The 22,363-nt window shown below is 44.2% G+C and overlaps 1 protein-coding gene across 2 annotated transcripts in view; it reads left to right on the forward strand.

Moving 5' to 3' along the window:
• Positions 1 to 20,447, forward strand: part of tbk1 (TANK-binding kinase 1) — a 33,063-nt gene extending 12,616 nt beyond the window's left edge. For both annotated transcript variants that reach the window (XM_029125097.2, XM_034297027.1), the window contains 17 exons: positions 3,162 to 3,343; positions 3,624 to 3,784; positions 4,159 to 4,269; positions 4,353 to 4,532; positions 5,190 to 5,386; positions 8,075 to 8,133; positions 8,756 to 8,847; positions 9,275 to 9,376; positions 10,354 to 10,432; positions 10,651 to 10,772; positions 10,943 to 11,019; positions 11,309 to 11,348; positions 13,012 to 13,113; positions 13,347 to 13,443; positions 14,021 to 14,124; positions 17,572 to 17,643; positions 18,821 to 20,447. In XM_029125097.2, coding sequence (XP_028980930.1) covers positions 3,162 to 3,343; positions 3,624 to 3,784; positions 4,159 to 4,269; positions 4,353 to 4,532; positions 5,190 to 5,386; positions 8,075 to 8,133; positions 8,756 to 8,847; positions 9,275 to 9,376; positions 10,354 to 10,432; positions 10,651 to 10,772; positions 10,943 to 11,019; positions 11,309 to 11,348; positions 13,012 to 13,113; positions 13,347 to 13,443; positions 14,021 to 14,124; positions 17,572 to 17,643; positions 18,821 to 18,872 — 1,829 coding nt within the window. In that variant the 3' untranslated portion in view covers positions 18,873 to 20,447. The remainder of the gene's footprint in view (positions 1 to 3,161; positions 3,344 to 3,623; positions 3,785 to 4,158; positions 4,270 to 4,352; positions 4,533 to 5,189; positions 5,387 to 8,074; positions 8,134 to 8,755; positions 8,848 to 9,274; positions 9,377 to 10,353; positions 10,433 to 10,650; positions 10,773 to 10,942; positions 11,020 to 11,308; positions 11,349 to 13,011; positions 13,114 to 13,346; positions 13,444 to 14,020; positions 14,125 to 17,571; positions 17,644 to 18,820) is intronic.
• The last annotated feature ends 1,916 nt before the right edge of the window (positions 20,448 to 22,363 follow it).

The following is a 22,363-nucleotide window of genomic DNA, read 5'->3' on the forward strand; positions in this document are numbered from 1 at the left end:
ACTAACGTTTCTTACTAAGTATAACTGTATCAATATCATTCATGAATGGCCAATTAGCTGTTAAAACGGCAAGTGGCAAAAGAGGTTTTGTTCAGGATAGACACAAGGCTATACTGACACCCCTCAAACGTAGAGCTCTGTGGTGTAGTGGTTAACGGCACAGCCTTTCATGTGGGTGACCTGGGTTAGAATCTCAAGAGGCCAATACTTTCTATTTCAGGCCGGCTGAACTAGGCTTCCCTGGTTGCTTTTTTTTAGGGAGTTCCAATTTTGAATCAATAAATTTTTCCATTTCACTTAGTTGATGTTTGATGTTTTTTTTCTTGTTTTTTTCTGAGAGTCTGTATTATTTTAGTGTTTCCCAGTAATGTTGGCACAGATCTTGGTTGTCTGGCTCTCTATGTTTTAGGTTGGATAGATTTCTGCATTTGTGATCAAATCATTTTCTGTTGTTTTTTTTACTGTATTTAGATGTTTTGTACTGCAAGATTAACTTCATTTGTTGTGAGGATATGTGTGGGCCAAACAACTGTTGAGGACGAATTGAATTTGTTCATTGATAATTCCTGATAATAAAGGAATTCCTCATACCAACCATACTCAAACAGAGCAATATGACTTATAACAGCAGACCATTTTCTATTTTTAGTTTAATGCATTTTACATTTTAGACATTTAGCAAACTGTCATATCTGGAGTGACTGAATTTTTCTTGTGCTAGACAGCTTTTCGAGACAGAATAAACAAAGGTCATTATATTTTTCTACTTTAGTGTTTTCACATCTTCATCCAAAACTTTTAAATAAAGGTAGCCTGAGTGAACCAATAATGATTAATTTAATGAAGTGCTGCCAAGGGCACCTTGAGATGAAAATGAAAAATGATTCAAAAAGGCCTATACAAAAATAAAATGGGGTTTTCCTGGCTCAAAATTAGGCAAAGGTGGTACCCCAACCCCCACACTACCGGACTCCCCTCTGTGAAATACTTTATATAATATCTGGATACGCACTTGAAAACACAACTATTATAGTGTTAAATTGGCAGTGTGGTCCACGTCCACTTGTGCAGCTAATGCACACCACAATGTCCTCCCTAATATCAACCAAAATGAACAAGCCACATATTTCTCAACCCTAAAAAGTTATTTAAAAATAAATGAAATCACTCATCAAGCTTTATAATTAATCACAGGCAATATTATTGTTGTCTATTTTAGTTATGCTATGTCCTTGTTAATATTGACTTTAATAAAAAACGAAACAGAGCTGTTATATTATAAAGTATTAAAACCCCTGACCAACTCTCAATATTCCTGACTAACATAAGGTACGTTAACATTTCATTAGACATTTTACTTTAAAACACAAACTAAATTATGTTACAACACTTTTCTTAATGTTATTGAGCCGACGGTGCTTTTGTATTCGTATGTGACTTCACTCGCTGTCCTGGTAGTCGAAGCCAGCACCCTCTATGCAGACCAGTCGTGTGAGCCACTGGAGTGTGTGGTCTTCAGTAGGGAGATAGATCGCGCTACAACAACGTCTGCAGTACCGTACCCTAACTGAGTGGGTCGTTGAAAGATTAATTTCCAGGATTGCTGAAAATCTCCAGAAGCCAACGTTTTTGTTCACACGAGTGGTGGTTTTCAATGTTAGTTTGAGTTTAAACTGCAACTGCTAGCAAATTACCTCATATTACCTCAGGATAGTCCGATTCTAGTCAGCAAGCGAGTCGCGGTAGGCAGACCTACGCATGTGCTGTTGTCTCCGTTACCATGGAAACATCTTTTCTGGCACGTTTGAGAATTTCCGATCTGCAATTTATTTGCTTAGAATACGCACAGACGAGGTCACATGATATTTTGGGGGGAAATTGACAAACAATATATCACTTTACTTTACATTTTCTTATATATTAAAATCGTTACATGGCACACTTATGTTTAACTGTGTTACGCGATGGGGGTTGTCTGGCATAAGGAGTGGCTGGTAGATTTGGAATCCACCTGGCACATTGGCTGGTGAACCAAAAGTTAACATGATGCCCTGCCTAACTCTTCTCTGTTGTACGAATTTATGACCATATTAATATTAGTTACAGCCACTTGATTCACAGCCTGATTAGTTATGACAGTGGTTTGCAATGTTAATGATTCACAGAGGGAGGCCAGTGGTAGGCACTTGTTTCCTTCATCTGTGTCAGTGTCCACAGCACAGGGCTTAAATACTTATTGTGGAAGGCCCACTTTGGCTTACCTTTCTAAGCATGATGTGTGGGAAAATAAACAAGTGCTAGAAGGAAAATGCAAGGTTTGAGTTTCAATTAAAGAGTCTTGTTCGTGGTTACATTTTGTGCTTGGTTGTGGTTACATCGGGGAAATAAGCCAAAACGTGCAGACCTAAACAGTCAAGTACAATCACTTTATAATCAAATGTTCCACAGAACAAACAATATCTAAGGTCCAAATATTCTAATTTAATAGAATGTGCCGATGTGTCTGGTCGTCTCTTAACCCTTTCAGCTTGTCTGTTCATAACCCTGTCCTCTGTTAATAGTTCCAGCTGATCTGTTCATAACCCTGTCCTCTGTTAATAGTTCCAGCTGATCTGTTCATAACCCTGTCCTCTGTTAATAGTTCCAACTGATCTGTTCATAACCCTGTCCTCTGTTAATAGTTCCAGCTTATCTGTTCATAACCCTGCCCTCTGTTAATAGTTCCAGCTGATCTGTTCATAACCCTGCCCTCTGTTAATAGTTCCAGCTGATCTGTTCATAACCCTGCCCTCTGTTAATAGTTCCAGCTGATCTGTTCATAACCCTGCCCTCTGTTAATAGTTCCAGCTTATCTGTTCATAACCCTGTCCTCTGTTAATAGTTCCAGCTGATCTGTTCATAACCCTGCCCTCTGTTAATAGTTCCGGCTGATCTGTTCATAACCCTGCCCTCTGTTAATAGTTCCAGCTGATCTGTTCATAACCCTGTCCTCTGTTAATAGTTCCAGCTGATCTGTTCATAACCCTGCCCTCTGTTAATAGTTCCAGCTGATCTGTTCATAACCCTGCCCTCTGTTAATAGTTCCAGCTGATCTGTTCATAACCCTGCCCTCTGTTAATAGTTCCAGCTGATCTGTTCATAACCCTGCCCTCTGTTAATAGTGGCAGGTATGAACCACCTCAGGGAGTATGGCATTGTGCACCGCGACATAAAACCAGGCAACATCATGCGTGTCATTGGAGAGGATGGCCGGTCCGTCTACAAGCTGACAGATTTCGGAGCAGCCAGGGAACTGGAGGACGATGAGCAGTTTGTGTCTCTGTATGGCACTGAGGAGTACCTGGTGAGACACTGAATGGCACGGAGGGATGTCTGCTGATATGTTCTGTGTATGTGAGGACCAAAAATTAACAACCCTTGAAAAACTGTTACCTAATCCCAAACATGTAACTGATGCTAAAATGCGTATTTTTGAAAACCAGCCAAATGTCCAAATTTCCCCTGATATGACTGATAATTTTAATATACTTGTATGAACCTTAAATCCTTTAAAAGATAGAATACAGATGCACAGAACTGCTATAGTAGGTGTCTTTAAAAGAGTGTGTGTGTGTGTGTGACAGCACCCAGACATGTATGAGCGTGCTGTGCTGAGGAAGGACCACCAGAAGAAGTATGGGGCCACGGTTGACCTGTGGAGCATTGGGGTCACTTTCTTCCACGCTGCCACTGGGTCACTCCCCTTCAGGCCCTTTGAAGGGCCCCGCAGGAATAAGGAAGTAATGTAAGAATGGTGGGATCAGTATGTTGGTTCCTGATACTCTATTTATTTAACTGTTGTGTTACCAGATGAGAACCCATTCTTATATTTGAGGACGACCTGGTTTAATGCATTGAATAGCATAACAAGACGGTGCACAAGTCTATGATACATTACTTGGTGTGTCCTGTAAAATAATAGATGCCATTTAGCTCTAAAGTTTTTTTCCAAAGCAACTTAGTCATGCATGCATTAATTTTTGTATGATTGGCCTCAGGAATCAATCCCACAATCCTGTCTATGTGATTGAAGGTGCAGGTTTTTGTTGTTGTCCAGGTTATTGATATCACACAATGATGTGATATGATGAGCTTGTTGTGCTGTTCTTTCTCTCACAGGTATAAGATCATCACGGAAAAGCCATCAGGAACCGTCTCCGGACAGCAAAAGTTTGAGAATGGGAAGATTGAGTGGAGCACAGAGATGCCTGTCTCCTGCAACCTGTCCAAGTACGTCACTAGTCATTCTCTGACCTTGGCTCCTGACTTCTGACCCCTGCCTGTAATCACTGACCTTTCTATCCTCCCTCCAGAGGCCTTCAAAGCCTGCTGACCCCAGTACTGGCTAACATCTTGGAGGCTGACCAGGAGAAGTGTTGGGGTTTTGACCAGTTCTTTGCAGAGACCAGTGACATCCTTCACAGGACCGTGGTGTTTGTCTTCAGTCTGCAACAGGCCACCTTACACCACATCTACATCCATGGGTACAACACGTGAGTCACATCCCGGCCACCTTACACCACATCTACATCCATGGGTACAACACGTGAGTCACATCCCGGCCACCTTACACCACATCTACATCCATGGGTATAACACGTGAGTCACATCCTGGTCACCTTACACCACATCTACATCCATGGGTACAACACGTGAGTCACATCCCGGCCACCTTACACCACATCTACATCCATGGGTACAACACGTGAGTCACATCCCGGCCACCTTACACCACATCTACATCCATGGGTACCACACGTGAGTCACATCCCGGCCACCTTACACCACATCTACATCCATGGGTACAACACGTGAGTCACATCCCGGCCACCTTACACCACATCTACATCCATGGGTACAACACGTGAGTCACATCCTGGCCACCTTACACCACATCTACATCCATGGGTACCACACGTGAGTCACATCCCGGCCATTTTACACCACATCTACATCCATGGGTACAACACGTGAGTCACATCCCGGCCATTTTACACCACATCTACATCCATGGGTACCACACGTGAGTCACATCCCGGCCACCTTACACCACATCTACATCCATGGGTACAACACGTGAGTCTCAGCCCGGCCACTGTACTTAATTTGATTATTATAACGTGATTCCTGACACTTGATCCCCTCCGCAGGGCGGCATTGTTCCAGGACCTTCTTTCTCGTCGCTCCAGTATTCCCATCCACAACCAGGAGCTTCTGTATGAGGGACGTCGCCTGCTGCTAGAGCCCAACCGCCAGGCTCAGACCTTCCCACGGACCTCCAGAGATAACCCCATCATGCTGCTCAGTCGAGAGTCTGTCGCCACCGTGGGACTCATCTTCGAAGACCGTGAGAGCCCTAATTCATTCCAGCCTTTTAAACATAAATCTTTGTTCCAGTCGTCCATAGTGACTTCTGGCAGCCAATAATAGCAGATTTTTTACCAACTTTGATAACTGGGCTACTTTTCAATTCGCTAGTCAAAAAAATCTGTTTGGTCAACTCCAGGTAGAATGAAGGATATGACTCTTCTAGGACGTGACCTTCAGTCCCAGAGCAATGAGAGGAAACTCAATGCTGTCTGTTACACGTCCTGATATCCCACCTGTGAGATTGTTACAGTCTGCTGCGTTCAGGGTGGTCTTTATCCCTAGTCATTGGTTGTTCACCAACAAACCGCTGTTTCTATCAGATCTTTTCAAATGAGCATATGGAATCGCAGCGAGTATATCCAGTAATAGCCACGCAGAGCACAGTCCTCTGCCCATAGTTCCGGGCACCTGGAGGCTTTGAGATCCAGATATGACCTAAGGAAGGCCATCAGAGATTCAAAAAGAGGCCACATGGAAAAGTTGGTGTAACTACCACAGCTCTCCCCCGAGAGCACCTGACTACCATACCTGATGCCTTAGGAAAGCACGGAACATCATCGAAGACTACTGCCACCCAGGCTATGGTCTGTTCACACTGCTGCCGTCTGGTAGAAGTTACCGGAGCATCGGGGCACGCACTTCCAGACTCACAGTTTTCTTTCCCTCAGGCCATAAGGCTCCTCAACTGGCAACACTGATCCATGATCATACTGATCACTCATTAACATTAACATGTCTTTCTATGTACATTCAATGTACATTAGAATATGTTTATGTACCATTCGTAGGCATATTACACTTATACTTACCTATATAACAACTGACCAGCTCTTTACTCTTGCAAGGATCCTGGAGGGGGCCTGGGAATATGCCCATCTTGTCTACATGTGTTTTGTAGATCTGGAGAAGGCGTATGACTGGGTCCCTCAGGAGATACTGTGGGATGCGCTGCGGGAGTATGGGGTGAGGAGGTCCCTTCTGAGGGCTATCCAATCCCTGTACGTCCAAAGCGAGAGCTGTGTTCAGGTTCTCTGTAGTAAGTCGGACTCGTTCCAGGTGGGGGTTGGCCTCCGCCAGGGCTGCGCTTTGTCACCAATCTTGTTTGTAACTTTTATGGACAGGATATCGAGGTGTGGTCGGGGTGGGGAGGGGTTGCAGTTCGGTGGGCTGGGGATCTCATTGCTGCTTTTTGCGGATGATGTGGTCCTGATGGCATCATCGGTCTGTGACCTTCAGCACTCACTGGACCGGTTCGCAGCCGAGTGTGAAGCGGTTGGGATGAGGATTAGCACCTCTAAATCTGAGGCCATGGTTCTCAGCAGGAAATGAGGCGTTACCCCAAGTAAAGGAGTTCAAGTATCTCGGGGTCTTGTTCAAGAGTGAGGGGACAATGGAGCGGGAGATTGGCCGAAGAATCGGAGCAGCGGGGGCGGTATTGCATTCGCTTTACCGCACCGTTGTGACGAAAAGAGAGCTGAGACAGAAGGCAAAGCTCTCGATATAACGGTCAATTTTCCTTCCTACCCTCACCTATGGTCATGAAGGCTGGGTCATGACCGAAAGAACAAGATCGCGAATACAAGCGGCTGAAATGGGTTTTCTCAGAAGGGTGGCTGCCTTCTCCCTTAGGGATAGGGTGAGAAGCTCAGCCATCCGTGAGGAACTCGGAGTAGAGCCGCTGCTCCTTTGCATCGAAAGGAGCCAGTTGAGGTGGTTCTGGTAAGGATACCCCCAGGACTTCTCCTTATGGAGGTGTTCCAGGCACGTCCAGCTGGGAGGAGACCTCGGGGTAGGCCCAGAACCAGGTGAGGAGATTATATTTCGACACTGGCCTGGGAACGCCTCAGGATACCCCAGTCAGAGCTGGCAAATGTGGCTCGGGAAAGGGACGTTTGGGGTCCCCTGCTGGAGCTGCTGCCCCCGCGACCCGATACCGGATAAGCGGATGAAGATGAGATGAGACTTACCTATATTGTACATATACCCCCTTCTATATATCTTTCAAATTGTGTCTCGGTTACATTATGTTAACACTGATCAGCCATAACATTATGACCACCTGCCTAATATTGCGTAAGTCCCCCTTTTGCCGCAAAAATAGACCAGATCTGTCAAGGCACTGTTTAACCTCTAACAGGCAGAAGCTGGTCTTCCATGCCACTAAGGCATGTTCACTGAGGACTCCACTAGACCTGACTCTGTGTTGGACCTGACCCTGACTCTGTGTTGGACCTGACCCTGGCTCTGTGTTGGACCTGACCCTGGCTCTGTGTTGGACCTGACCCTGGCTCTGTGTTGGACCTGACCCTGGCTCTGTGTTGGACCTGACCCTGGCTCTGTGTTGGACCTGACCCTGGCTCTGTGTTGGACCTGACCCTGGCTCTGTGTTGGACCTGACCCTGGCTCTGTGTTGGACCTGACCCTGACTCTGTGTTGGACCTGACCCTGACTCTGTGTTGGACCTGACCCTGACTCTGTGTTATTCCGTACATTTGATCAATAAGACTTTGACGTATTTGGCTTCCTACTTAGAACAGCACTTGTGATACCCGCAGATTAATATTAAAGACGCCAAATCCTACTTTGCAAGAACATTAAACCCCAGACTCTCTCTTCCTCCTGATGTATATATGTATATTTAACCCCATCCTCTCTCTCCCTACAGCAAGTCCACCTAAAGTCCAGCCTCGCTATGATCTGGACCTAGATGCCAGCTATGCCAAGGTAATTATCAAATGTCATTATATGAACTTCCCCAAAGTCATCATGATACATTGACATATCTCAGAAAACAAGGAAAAAGACAACATGTATAGGCCACCATGAAGGGGAAGGGAGGGCGTTTGTCGTCATCACTCCCATGGTTATATTTGTTTAACAATGGTGATGGTCATGTTTGAAGGCTATGTTCAGTGACTTTCAACAATTTCAACCCTTTTTGGACGTTTCTACATTTTGTGTTACAGCATGAAATCAAAATGGATTTACTTAGGTGTTTTGCCACTGATGAACACACAAACATCCATAATGTCAAAGTGAAAATTAAATTGTTCCAAATTAATTACAAATATAAATCAGAAAATGAATGTAGGAGACTCTGAAACCAGGTGGAAGAAGATTCTATGGTCTGATGATGGTCTATGGCCTAACACTGCACATCATCCTGAGAACACCATCCTTACTGCAATGCACGTTGGTGGCAGCATCATGCTATGGGGATTATTCTCTACATCAGGGCCTGGTGGAGGGTTGTAAACTATAAAATCTGGAGGCAATGTTATGTTGATTGTTGTCATTAGGAAACAATGCAACCCCTAGCAAATGTCCAATATGTGTTCCTGTCCAGACTTTTGCAGGAGACGTTGGCCATCTGTGGAAGACATCAGAGTCCCTGCTGGTCTGTCAGGAGCTGGTCAGGAAGGGAATGCGGGGGTTAATGTAAGTCTTCCTAACCCTTACCACTGACCTGAAAATAAATACATATAGCCCACAGGAAGAGACCAATGGAACACCTCCATGTTATACTGAGTTTTGTAGATCAATGGGAAATCTTTCCCATCTTCATATTAGGGTATGCTGTTCAGGTTACATTCTAGTGGTTTGGTTATTTGACAGGATGATTAGTCTGTGGTTGTGCTGTTTTCCACAGAATATTTTTTTTTCTTAATTTTATTTTTCCAATTTTTATTTAATGAGTTGCCTTCATTAGTGTTGAAATTAAGATCCTGTACCCATATTTCCAAACACCAGGTGGTCCAGATTACTTTTAATGGGCTGAAAGTCTTTACAGTACGGTCTCTGATCTGAATGGTAGTAACACTCTTTTTTTTTTCTCTCTCTCTCTCTCTCTCTCTCTCTCTCTCAGTGAGTTAATGAAGGAGGACTACAGTGAAATAGTTAATAAGAAGTCAGAGGTCATCCACCTGTGTAACTATTGCACCCAGATCCTAGAGAGAACTGAGCAGCTGTGAGTTAGCACTTTGATGGTCTTAACAACACTAATCATTACTGATCATCAAGGTTATATATCTGGTGTTTTATCTTTGTTGATGGACAACAAACATTTTCACCTTTCCTACAGTAATTTGCCCAGATTTCAAACCGCTTTTATCACTGTCATTGTAAGACCAAAATATGTTTACTAGACCCCAGGTAAACAACATTCATGGAAATCTATTTAGAATAATAGCAGACCGAATGTACAGATCTGGAGTCAACACCATGCAGGCTGGTCTCTCCTGGATGACATGAACAGAACTAGCATCAACACCATGCAGGCTGGTCTCTCCTGGAAGACATGGACAGAACTAGCATCAACACCATGCAGGCTGGTCTCTCCTGGATGACATGGACAGAACTAGCATCAACACCATGCAGGCTGGTCTCTCCTGGAAGACATGGACAGAACTAGCATCAACACCATGCAGGCTGGTCTCTCCTGGATGACATGGACAGAACTAGCATCAACACCATGCAGGCTGCTCTCTCCTGGATGACATGACCTGAACTAGTATCAAAACCGTCCTTGCTGGTCTCTCCTGGATGACGTTGGAGCTGAGATTAACTGCATCACTAGTTGTTTTTATGAGAATATAGTTGTCTTTAAGATTCCAAACTGCCTTTATGCTTAGATGACATAAAGCTCAGAAACCCTAGCAGGCATTCCACCAGGGACCTCTCTTCAGTCCAACATGAATGCGAGGCAATACATAGTATTATTCATGCCAAGGATCACATGGAACTTACTTCAATTTTCAATGACTTAAGCAAACCACTGGAGAAATTGCTGCTCGTTTGGCTAATGGAGATCTGAATAAACTCGATAAACCTTTGTACACTTTGATAAATGTACCTTTGGTGGTTTTTCACAATTTCTTCTCCAGCTATTTAGAGGATAGAATAAACAATCAATTTGACCTGATATCTTGTTGTTGTCTCTACCAGCTGTGAGGTGTTGATGCAGGCCAACATGTTGTCATCAGAATACGATGAGATCACCGACATGAGGAAGAAAATTGTCAGAGTAAGTTGTACCCTGAGTTGTACCCTCTTTTCTGCCCCTGTCCCCTTTGCCCCACCCTTGTTCCTTCTGCCCCCCCCACTCTTCGGTCTACGTTGCCATTGGTTACTATCTTACATCTCTGTATCTACTGCAACTTGATAGATTGGCTGGCAGGCTGAACTTGCTGTCTGTTTTACTGGACTGACTGGCTGGTTTATATGTTGATTGTCCCTGTATAGATCTCCAACTCCTTGGTTCCCATGGAGCAGACGGTGCAGGACATCAAGACTAAGTTCATGTCTGGGGGGCTTCTGACAGACAGCTGGACACAGCAAGTAGGCACACATCCTGAAGACAGGAAGTAAGTTGTCTGTGTGCGTTATAATATTTATGCATGCCACAGGCTTTAATATCAAATCTTATTACATGCAGAACAAACATTTCAGTAATCACCAGCCATTCAAACTGCTCACCAGCTCTTGGTCTAATGTCAGTGAAAGCCTTGATAATTTGAGCTTTCTGTCTGTCAAGTGTTGAGAGGATCAAGGTTCTGCTGGACTCCATCACGGCAATCTACCACCAGTTCAAGAAGGACAAAGCTGAGAGACGTGAGCCTGCTTTCAGACTATCCACATAACTTTCATGTATGGTATAATTAATTGAAGCTGTCCACAAAAGTCTCTAAGCCTCTGTAGTCAGAGGTCTTAATTATAGGTCCTGTAGATCAAAGGTGTTAATAGGTTCTGTAGATCAGAGATCCTCATGGGTACAAAGGTCTTCATAGGTTATCTAGGACAGATGTCTTCATCAGTTCTCTGGGACAGAGGTCTTCATAGGTTCTTCTCATTATGTGAATGCCTTTCCATTCTAATGTTGCTTTCTCTTTTCACCCTCCAGGTCTGCCTTACAATGAGGAACAGATCCATAAATTTGACAAGTACTTAGTGGGTAGTACTGGGTACTGGGTGGTAGTCCTGGGTTGGTGGTAGTGGGCCCTGGGGGTTGGTGTTAGAGGGCCCTGGGGGTTGGTGTTAGAGGGCCCTGGGGGTTGGTGGTAGAGGGCCCTGGGGGTTGGTGGTAGAGGGCACTGAGGGGTGGTGGTGGTAGAGGGCCCTGGGGGTTGGTGGTAGAGGGCCCTGGGGGTTGGTGGTAGAGGGCCCTGGGGGTTGGTGGTAGAGGGCCCTGGGGGTTGGTGGTAGAGGGCCCTGGGGGTTGGTGGTGGTAGAGGGCCCTGGGGGTTGGTGGTGGTAGAGGGCCCTGGGGGTTGGTGGTGGTAGAGGGCCCTGGGGGTTGGTGGTGGTAGAGGGCACTGGGGGTTGGTGGTGGTAGAGGGCCCTGGGGGTTGGTGGTGGTAGAGGGCCCTGGGGGTTGGTGGTGGTAGAGGGCCCTGGGGGTTGGTGGTGGTAGAGGGCCCTGGGGGTTGGTGGTGGTAGAGGGCCCTGGGGGTTGGTGGTGGTAGAGGGCACGGGGGGGGGGGGGGTGGTATTGTGTACTGGGTGGTGGTAGAGGGCACTGGGGGTTGGTGGTAGAGGGCACTGGGGGTTGGTGGTAGAGGGCACTGGGGGTTGGTGGTAGAGGGCACTGAGGGGGGGTGGTGGTAGAGGGCACTGGGGGGGGGTGGTATTGTGTACTGGGTGGTGGTAGAGGGCACTGGGGGTTGGTGGTAGAGGGCCCTGGGGGTTGGTGGTAGAGGGCACTGGGGGTTGGTGGTAGAGGGCACTGGGGGTTGGTGGTGGTAGGGGGCACGGGGGGGGGGTGGTAGAGGGCACTGAGGGGGGGTGGTGGTAGAGGGCACTGGGGGGGGTGGTATTGTGTACTGGGTGGTGGTAGAGGGCACTGGGTGGGGGGGGTGTGGGCACTTGCTGGTGGTAAAGGGCACTGGGGGTGGTGGTAGTGGGCACTGGGGGGTGGTGGTAGTGGGCACTGGGGGGTGGTGGTTGTGGGTACTGGGGGGTGGTAGTGGGCATTGGGGGGTGGTGGTAGTGGGCAGTGGGGGGTGGTAGTGGGCATTGGGGGGTGGTAGTGGGCATTGGGGGGTGGTGGTAGTGGGCATTGGGGGGTGGTGGTAGTGGGCAGTGGTGGGTGGTGGTAGTGGGCATTGGGGGGTGGTGGTAGTGGGCACTGGGGGGTGGTGGTAGTGGGCATTGGGGGGTGGTGGTAGTGGGCACTGGGGGGTGGTGGTAGTGGGCACTGGGGGGTGGTGGTTGTGGGTACTGGGGGGTGGTGGTAGTGGGCACTGGGGGGTGGTGGTAGTGGGCACTGGGGGGTGGTGGTAGTGGGCATTGGGGGGTGGTGGTAGTGGGCATTGGGGGGTGGTAGTGGGTACTGGGGGGTGGTGGTAGTGGGCATTGGGGGGTGGTGGTAGTGGGCACTGGGGGGTGGTGGTAGTGGGCACTGGGGGGTGGTGGTAGTGGGCACTGGGGGGTGGTGGTTGTGGGTACTGGGGGGTGGTGGTAGTGGGCACTGGGGGGTGGTGGTAGTGGGCACTGGGGGGTGGTGGTAGTGGGCATTGGGGGGTGGTGGTAGTGGGCATTGGGGGGTGGTAGTGGGTACTGGGGGGTGGTAGTGGCAGTTATTTCAACATGTTTAACCTCTAACAGGCAGAAGCTGGTCTTCCATGCCAGTAAGGCGCGTTCTCTGTTCACTGATGAGTGTGCCATGAAGTACCGCCTATTCATCTCCAAGAGCGAGGAATGGATGAGGTCTGTCTGTCCGCCAGCCTGTCTGCCTGCCTGTCTTTGTTGTGTAAATCTAAATTATTCCATTAGCAGCTTGTTCACAGGATGTACACCTAGCTGCTATGATGACTAACCCCCTGCTTGGAAAAATAAATGCTATCAGACTACCTGGTCTACTGTCAGTAACAATGCTATCAGACTACCTGGTCTACTGTCAGTAACAATGGTATCATCATGTGTTTATTTTCCCTAAACAGGAAGGTGCATCACATCAGGAAGCAGATGATTGGTTTATCCAGCCAGTACTACAGTGTGGAGAAAGAAGTTTCCATGGTGATGGAGAGAGTTATTAAGGTCAGAACACATTCCCACTAAAATATAGGAGGGGAGGCAAATCTTCTTCAATTAGTGTTTGCCTCCCCTACCATGCTGTAGTAAACCAGTGTAATTCATCAGTGTTATGATGTATTAAACCAGTGTAATTCATCAGTGTTATGATGTATTAAACCAGTGTAATTCATCAGTGTTATGATGTATTAAACCAGTGTAATTCATCAGTGTTATGATGTAGTAAACCAGTGTAATTCATCAGTGTTATGATGTAGTAAACCAGTGTAATTCATCAGTGTTATGATGTATTAAACCAGTGTAATTCATCAGTGTTATGATGTATTAAACCAGTGTAATTCATCAGTGTTATGATGTATTAAACCAGTGTAATTCATCAGTGTTATGATGTATTAAACCAGTGTAATTCATCAGTGTTATGATGTATTAAACCAGTGTAATTCATCAGTGTTGCCCTGAATAACACCAGTAGTATTCATCAGTGTTGTGCTGTATTACACCAGTAGTATTCATCAGTGTTATGATGTATTAAACCGATGGTATTCATCAGTGTTGTGATGTAATAAACCAGTGTTTGTGTCAGCTCCAGGAACAATTACCAGGAAAGGTGCTGCCTCTTGCATCTAGTGGAATAGTGAAGCCTCAGGCCTATCTCAGCCAGAACACCCTGGTGGAAATGACACTTGGGTGAGTAATCCTGGCCCCTTATCCTAACACCAATGACCTTGGTCTTGCACTTGTCACCAAACCATACAGTTGGATTTGTTACTCTTCATTCTTTTTATTTTATTTCTCCGCGTAAGCGGAGCCGGCTAAGAAGAGTCAATGTATCTTACTGAGTGAGTGACTGACTGACTGAGTGACTACCCCTTGTTAAATAGCCTGGTGGTTAGAGAAGAGGACTTGTGAATTATAGGTCCTGAGTTCATATCTCCTCGCAGGCGAATCCAAGTATGCATTATGAATTATTCCGTATAGACGAGAACTTTGTTGGCTAAAACCGTTAGTATCTACATTGTAGTAAGCCTGAAATAAAACAGTTTACGGTTATATTGCGACTGTTTCTGGTGGATTTTTGAAGTACACATCTGTGCATGCGTTTTGGGTCAGGAAAGACAAACACAGGATAGTGGAACACATTTGCTGGCTAAACATACAGTAGTTACATTATAGTGAGCCTTAACTGAAACTATATGCATTTATATTGCGACTGTTTCTGGCATGGAATAGTTCATCTTCAGTCTCGCTAGCAATTGTTCAATTCTTATGATTATTCCTAGGAAGTTAGTAGATACCAGTAAGCCTATTACTGGATAATAAGCAGGGGTGTAAAAAGTACAAAGTAGAAGTACTCTGCTGTGTTCACCAGTTTTGGGAAGTTCCTAAAGAAGGGTTAAATGACCATGTAAACAGAGTTCATTAATCATCAGTGTCCTTAATTGATAATTTACACTCTTCCTTTTTATTTAATTGATCACTAGTTAGTTTTGAACTCCCTTTACCTGGTTATTTAGATCTTAATTAGATACTTCCCAAAAGTGGTGAACACCGCCGAACCCAGTTGAGTACTTTTACTTTGTACTTTTTACACCTCTGATAATAAGCTGTTAAAACAGCCAGTGGCAAAAGCTAACAGTTCATTGACACTATTTGTGGTGGAGGTAAGCTTAATAAGAAACGTTAGTCAGTTTAACACAATCCTCAAAGGAGTCTAGCGACTGTTGAAACGTGTAATGCCCTGGCTTTGTGGCTAAAGACGGTGCCTCTCATGTGGGAGACCTGAGTTCGAATCTATTGAGAGCAACAACATTTATTAATTATTTCTGGTAAATTCCACGATTCTCTCGTCTTTTCACTTGATGAAAAAGTTAGTTATCGTCGCCTTTATTGATAGTTATTGTATACGTTTCATTCACGAATGAAAGAAAAAGTACGTTGTTTTACCATGAAAGAAAAAAATACGTTCTTATGCCATGAAATGAAATTGCTGTGGCAGACTCGCTAGCAATTGCTCAATTCTTATTCCAGTAAGTTTGTAGATACCGGTAAAGCTCATTACTGGCTAATACGCTGTTAAAACGGCCAGTGGCAAACACCATACATAGAGGCTATTTGTGGTGGAGGTAAACTTAGTAAGAAATGTTAGTCAGTTTAACTGTATCAGTGTCATTCACGAATGGCCAATTAACTACTAAAACAGCCAGTGGCAAAAGAGGATTTTTCAGGATAGAGACAAGAGGCTAAACTGACACCCAGCAAATGTACAGCTCTGTGGTGTAGTGGTTACCGAAACTGCCTTTCACGTGGGTGAGCTGGGTTCGAATCTCGAGATGGCGAAATGTTCTATTGCAGGCCGGCTTAACTAGGCTTGCCTGGTTTCTTGTTTTTATGAAAAGAAAAAAAAATTCATTATCTTTCATGTATACATCTATGCCATGTCATAGTTATTCTCTTGTCTATATTCTTCCTTGATGAATTACAGTTTCCCAAAGCTGTTTACTGCACAGCCTGTTCCACGAGGGGCCCCACGGGCCCAAACAGGTTTTATTGAAAGGTCATTAGATTAGGGTTGCACGATATTGGAAATACCTGACACTGAGATATTTTGGTTTCGTCTCTTATTATACAGACTAGACAACTCTCATCTAGGCCTCAATTAGCTAAAGCTTCTCTCATCCCTGTTGCGATGTTCTCACTTTTGTGATCCTCTGGGGAAAATGCAGTTTGCAAACAGCGACTTTTCAGGTGGAAGTCCTTGTTAAAAAAGTGTACGGTCAGACTTATGTAGGACTCCGTTGTCTGGCTGGACCACAAGTCTGTTGTTGCTGTATAATATTCTATTTGTAACAGCTCTGTTTCAGCTTGTGTCTTGCATTTTTCTGGGATGGCAACTTGAGAACAATTTTGCGTGATGGCATTACATACCGCTTGACAGGCAAACGGAACATGTTTTTAAAACCCTCTTTGGTAGCCGTGTTAATTGGTACCATGTCTTTGGCGACGTCAAAAGTTATTGAATCTGTGATATTTCTCTGCCGTTTGGAACCTTTCTTGTATGGTGTTTTTGCACTCGTCATACGAATATTTGTGGTTCTGCCTTAAATGATCAAACAAATTGGTCGTGTTGCCTCGTTTTGTGGCAACAATTGCAAGGCACTCTTGACAAAGTACCTGTTTGTGGTCAACATCATCCTGTCTGGAGCCTAAATATTTCCATAAAATTTACGACGCATTTCTTTTTGCAACCAAATTCTCAATTTTGCCTGTTCTCGCTCATCATTTCATCACGCGTGAGCAGAGCCTGCATGTCAACCACGTGCAGCAATGAACTCCGTGTTTAAAATAGTAATAATTATTATTATTATCTTAATTAATTGTGTACCCAATAACCCATAAATCCGAGTAATTTGCGTTATATCAGACAGATATAATGCTAGTTTTCCATTTGAAAAAATATATATTGTTGACTGATATGTGTTTACCTTACTAAATCGAATGTTCTGAGATGTGACTATTGCGGATGCGTACATCACAATGTTGATGCTGAAACTATATATTGTGCAGCCCTACTTTAGATCCTTTCTCCCAATGGAGTTATTGTAAGAAGAACTCAGTCTCACCCTTTAGTTTTTATGTTGGGGATGGCGTATCAGTCTCACCCTTTAGTTTTTATGTTGGGGATGGCGTATCAGTCTCACCCTTTAGTTTTTATGTTGGGGATGGCGTATCAGTTTCACCCTTTAGTTTTTATGTTGGGGATGGCGTATCAGTCTCACCCTTTAGTTTTTATGTTGTAAAGTAAAGCTTGTATGGTTAGAGGTCATTACATACATTCAGTACAACACACTTCCCCTCCCATGCTTGTTGCGAACCTCGGCAGCAACATAAGATGTCTACAGCCCTTGAGAAGTTAGCCAAAACGGTCTGTTGGAGGCACATCCTGTACATGTGAGCAAAGCCGAAACACACAATGGCCTTACTGAATTACTGGATTATACTTAAAATAAACAGTATTTCATTGTAGTGTGGAATAACAAAATGTCTACCACATGGGGTACAGTCATCTGTCTGAACTCTAAACTGTATAGTTTTCGCTATGTTGGGACAGGTATTTGAACTGACCATCTATTTTAGGATGAAGAAACTCAAAGAAGAGATGGAGGGAGTAGTAAAAGAGCTTGCAGAGAACAATCACTTCCTGGAGAGGTAGGTATGTTGGTTGGTTTGTGTGAGGGAGGACCTCTGTGGCTAGTGACCATGTATTAGCCATGTTCTGTATATGACACCCAGTGTTAGATAGTGACCATGTATTAGCCATGTCCTGAATACACCGATCAGCTATAACATTGTGACCACCTGCATAATATTGTGTAAGTCACGTGTCGGTGGTCATAATGAGTGTATATCACCCAGTGTTAGCTAGTGTCCATTTCCTGTAAGTACATTGCCTTGTTACAAATCCCTGATCAATTCTCTCTTATTATTGAATTACAAATTGTACAAATAGAAACGTAGTTTGGTTTGATATTTCTGTTTCTCCCGCCCCGTTCCCACTGCTACTATACGTCTGAAGCTCAGATTTGATCATTATAGTATGGGAGGGCATGGTAAGTCAAGTATTTGAATAACCGAAATGAAGTAGGGATTCAAGTACTTGTGTGTACTCTACTACTAAAGCTCCCCTAAAATAGGCCTAGCTACATTCCTGGCTAAGGACAGATTTGCAGTACCTTACCTTTTGGTGTCCACCTTTCATGTTTCTATCAAGGTTTGTGGATACAAACCCGACTGATGAAATATCATTAGTTAGGCTGTGAATCTGAAGGCTCAAGAACAAGACTGTGAATGTCCTACAATGGCCCAATCAAAGTCCTTATTTTATTCCCATTGAGAATGTGCCACTGTTTGAAAATCACAGGTGTTGTCCAACCAACTTGGAGCTAATCAGCCAAGAAGAATGGGCCAAAGTCATGCTGATATTGTGTGCAAAGTTGGAACATACTTTATATCATGACTTAAAGCATCAAAAGATGGCTTTACTAATTATTGATGTGTCTGGGCTGAATAAGTACGCCAGCAACATACCGTATTACTTTATTTTCTTTCTGCAAATATTTCCCAACATAACCAATATCATCTTACATTTTTTGCGGGGTTTGTGTTTTTAAATGAATATCAAACAAAACAATGTACCATTTGTCATTAAGTAAAAGTTGAGAGTTGGTCAGAGGTCTGAATGCTTTTGTATGGCACTGTTGGTTTCCCTGTGCTAGCTAGTTGCCATGTTCTGTACTCGTATCTTCCTGTGACTGTTGGTAGCCATGCGCTATGTTTACAGCGTTACCAACACATCACAGCGTTGCACTTCTTGTTTCTTCTAAAGATTTGGCACGTTGACCCTGGATGGAGGAATGAGAAACGTTGACCGGATTTGACACTGACCCCTGACCCCATTCCAACCCACTATGTGGACACAGCCGAGTGTGTGCAGAATACACATGACTGCAGATTGCCAGTGGAATCTCCCCTGTGTGTGTGTATATATACATGTTGCATTACGTTGTAAATAATCTCAGACTCTATGATGGTTATATTGTATTTTATATTTTCTGGCCTTTCCTCCATGTTAGACATGTGAGACCGGAGCGAGCAAGGTTTCTTTATGAACGGAGGTGCATTAACAAATCTGTTTTTATAACTCATGCACAGTAGTCTGGGCCTATGTTACCTTTAGTTTACTTTAGTCTGCAGACATTTTTTACTTGAGGTTTTGAACCAGGCTGTTTTTATTAATCTCTGTACATTTTAAAATGGCTTCCAGGCTTTAGTTACGTTGGTCTTTTAAAATAAATTCAATGTGTTCTTAAATATGGTTTTTGATAAAACATCCACAGGTCTAACATTGTTTAATGTTTGCCTAAATTAATTTCTATCCATTTCTTTGCTCAGATGAGGTTTATTTCCTCTACATAATGTTGACTGTATGAACCCACTAGCCTAGTTGTTTTGGTGACACACAGGTGTAAAAATGCTTTGGTGTAGTGTGCCATCTCCTCTTCCTTTCTATGGTCAGTTATTCACTTGTCTTTTTCTTGGATAATTAGAATGCATATAAAAAAACAATTTACAACAGCCACATGATCAACCCATTGAAATGGTCAAACTCTTCCAAAATCACACTGTAACCCTAACTGTGATCTCACCTGGTCTAAAAGTGGCCTTACCGTGTCTCCAGCAGTCCCCTGAGGTTCTCTGACCTAGGATTGTCTCCATGCTGGCAGCTGGGGGAGACGGGGAAACTGCTAGCTCTCTTCTAACAGGCTAAATTATATAGTTACTCTTATTTTGTCTCCTAAACCAAGGATTAGTATGCAAAGTGGAACTTTTTAAATGGGTGATCTTGTGACTGCTGTTCCTCTGACACAAAATGATACTTGAATAAAAAAAAAAATATGTAAATAAAAACCCATCATAAGATGTTGTATTTTACCTTCTAGGATCTACAGGGAAATATTATTGTGAACCACAAACTGATTTGTAATGTGGTGGACAAATAGAAAATGTGTAAAATCAGTGAAGAATCAAGAATAAAACACTAATATACCTTGAGTAGCTAGGTATTTACCCCCCTGACATAATATGTATTCAGTCTCTTAAACCTCTCCTCACCTGGATTGTCCAATATTACCTGTTTTTATTTCCAAAGTTCTGTAGAAGTCTTGCTTTTCAATTATTTTATTTCATTAGGTTTCCCATTTGCCCTTCTAGGCAGCAGCTGATCTTTCTGGGGGTTAAACATTAATCAAGACAGTACGTTGAAATATATGAAGCACTATGATATATTGCCTAATAGAAAAATACACAATAATAAAATCTGTATTTGTGGTTTAAGGCTGCCTGGCGGTCAAAGCTGCGGGGAAAATAAACTGTGGCAGACTGGGTTTGAATCCAACCTTATGCTGTATGTCCTTCACCACTTTCCTGTCTAATAAATGAACTGTGGCAGACTGGGTTTGAATCCAACCTTATGCTGTACGTCCTTCACCACTTTCCTGTCTGATAAGCATACATTTCAGATTCAAGATTCAAGTCATTTTTTTCTAACAATGACCTAGTTGCTTTGTGTGCTGCTGTTTTTCTGAACTGCAGACCATTTTCTAACCCTGAAAACATCATATACACTCACCTAAAGGAACACCATACTAATACTGTGTTTGACCCCCTTTCACCTTCAGAACTGCCTTAATTCTACGTGGCATTGATTCAACAAGGTGCTGAAAGCATTCTTTAGAAATGTTGGCCCATATTGATAGGATAGCATCTTGCAGTTGATGGAGATTTGTGGGGTGCACATCCAGGGCACGAAGTCAATGTGGTTGATCTGTCCTCAGTCTTCTCGCATCCCATCAGTTGACCAAGTGAGCACTTTCCTTTCTATTCTGTAGCTGAGTTTAGAGGGGTGACTGTATCTGTCTAATTGGATGGGGAGCATCGGTGAGCTCCTATCTTCAGGTCTTGGACATGGACAGACTTGTCCCGAAGCCAGTCGAGCGTTGTCTTGGCTGTGTGCTTTGGCGCGTTGTGCTGAAAGGTTTTTTTAAACGTTTATTGTGTGCTTCATTTATCTTTCCCTCAACCCTGACCAGTCTCCCCGTCCCTACTGCTGAGTAGAGATGATATTACCCTGGTGAAGATTGGTTCCTTGTTTTCGCCTGACATAACACTTGGCATTCAGATCTAAAAGTTTGATTTTGATCTTAGCAGACTAGAGAATCTTGATCCTGGGAAGATAGGAGTCTGATTATTTTCCAAAGTCGCAATCTGCCAGTTGCTGTCTTTTATAATGCTTCCAGAAAGCTCATTCATTATTCTAGTTTAATCTGTGCAAAAAATAATAATTTGGCTGAGGGAACTTGTGACACTATCAATGTAAAAAGCATTATGTAGATTATTTGAAATATATGAAAAAAAATTTCCTTCATAATAAAACCTGAAGAGTAACAGTGGAACAGGGTGATGCTCTGTCTATGGTCTGTGTGGTGAGTCCTGGTTTATGGATGTATGAGGAGGCTGTCAACAGTACATGAGTGCCCAGGCGAGGGCCAAGGACTGAAGGATCTGGTGAGATACTGTGTGGAGAAATGGTCTCAGGTCCCTAGCTATGTGTTTTTTCTCATGTCGTCATACATTATAGAAGCTCAACGCACCATGCAGGAGTGCCAATGATTATGCTAAAAAAAATAGTATTTCTATGTTAAGAATGTTTTGTACCTCAAATGTTCAAAAAAATGTACCTCGTTTTAAATGTAAGAGAAGCTAATAAACAACAATCTCATAGTTTTATGTTAATTTTTATCAAGGGTGCCAGAAATTCTAGAGGGCTCTGTACATCTGTCCCTTTCCTCCCTTCTCGTTCTCTTGCTCCCTGACCCTCATTGCCCTTTCTCGAGTCCGTTTCCACCCTCCCCTCTGTCCTCCTGCTCCCCAGGCCCCTCCCTCCCCTCTGTCCTCCTGCTCCCCAGGCCCCTCCCTCCCCCTCTGTCCTCCTGCTCCCCAGGCCCCTCCCTCCCCCTCTATCCTCCTGCTCCCCAGGCCCCTCCCTCCCCCTCTATCCTCCTGCTCCCCAGGCCCCTCCCTCCCTGTCTCTCCTCCCTCTTCCCACCCCCCTCACGCCACTCCTGATTCCTCAGATGGTTGTTGGTCTCCCATGGTAACAGAGTGTCTTGGATAATCACTCTCATTGTGTTGCCATGGCAACGCACTTCAGTAGATGTCAACATCAACGAAGTATTAGGAGCCAGATACTAAACCTCTTCACTACATCTGCAGACAGACGGCAGCTTTTTAAAGGAACATTCAGTGTTGTTGGCATCTAATGAGGAGATACTTGATGCTACTAATGTTTATAATGCTTGGTGTCTTCTGT

Source organism: Esox lucius, chromosome 14 (assembly GCF_011004845.1).
Source record: "Esox lucius isolate fEsoLuc1 chromosome 14, fEsoLuc1.pri, whole genome shotgun sequence".
Lineage (NCBI taxonomy): Eukaryota > Metazoa > Chordata > Actinopteri > Esociformes > Esocidae > Esox > Esox lucius.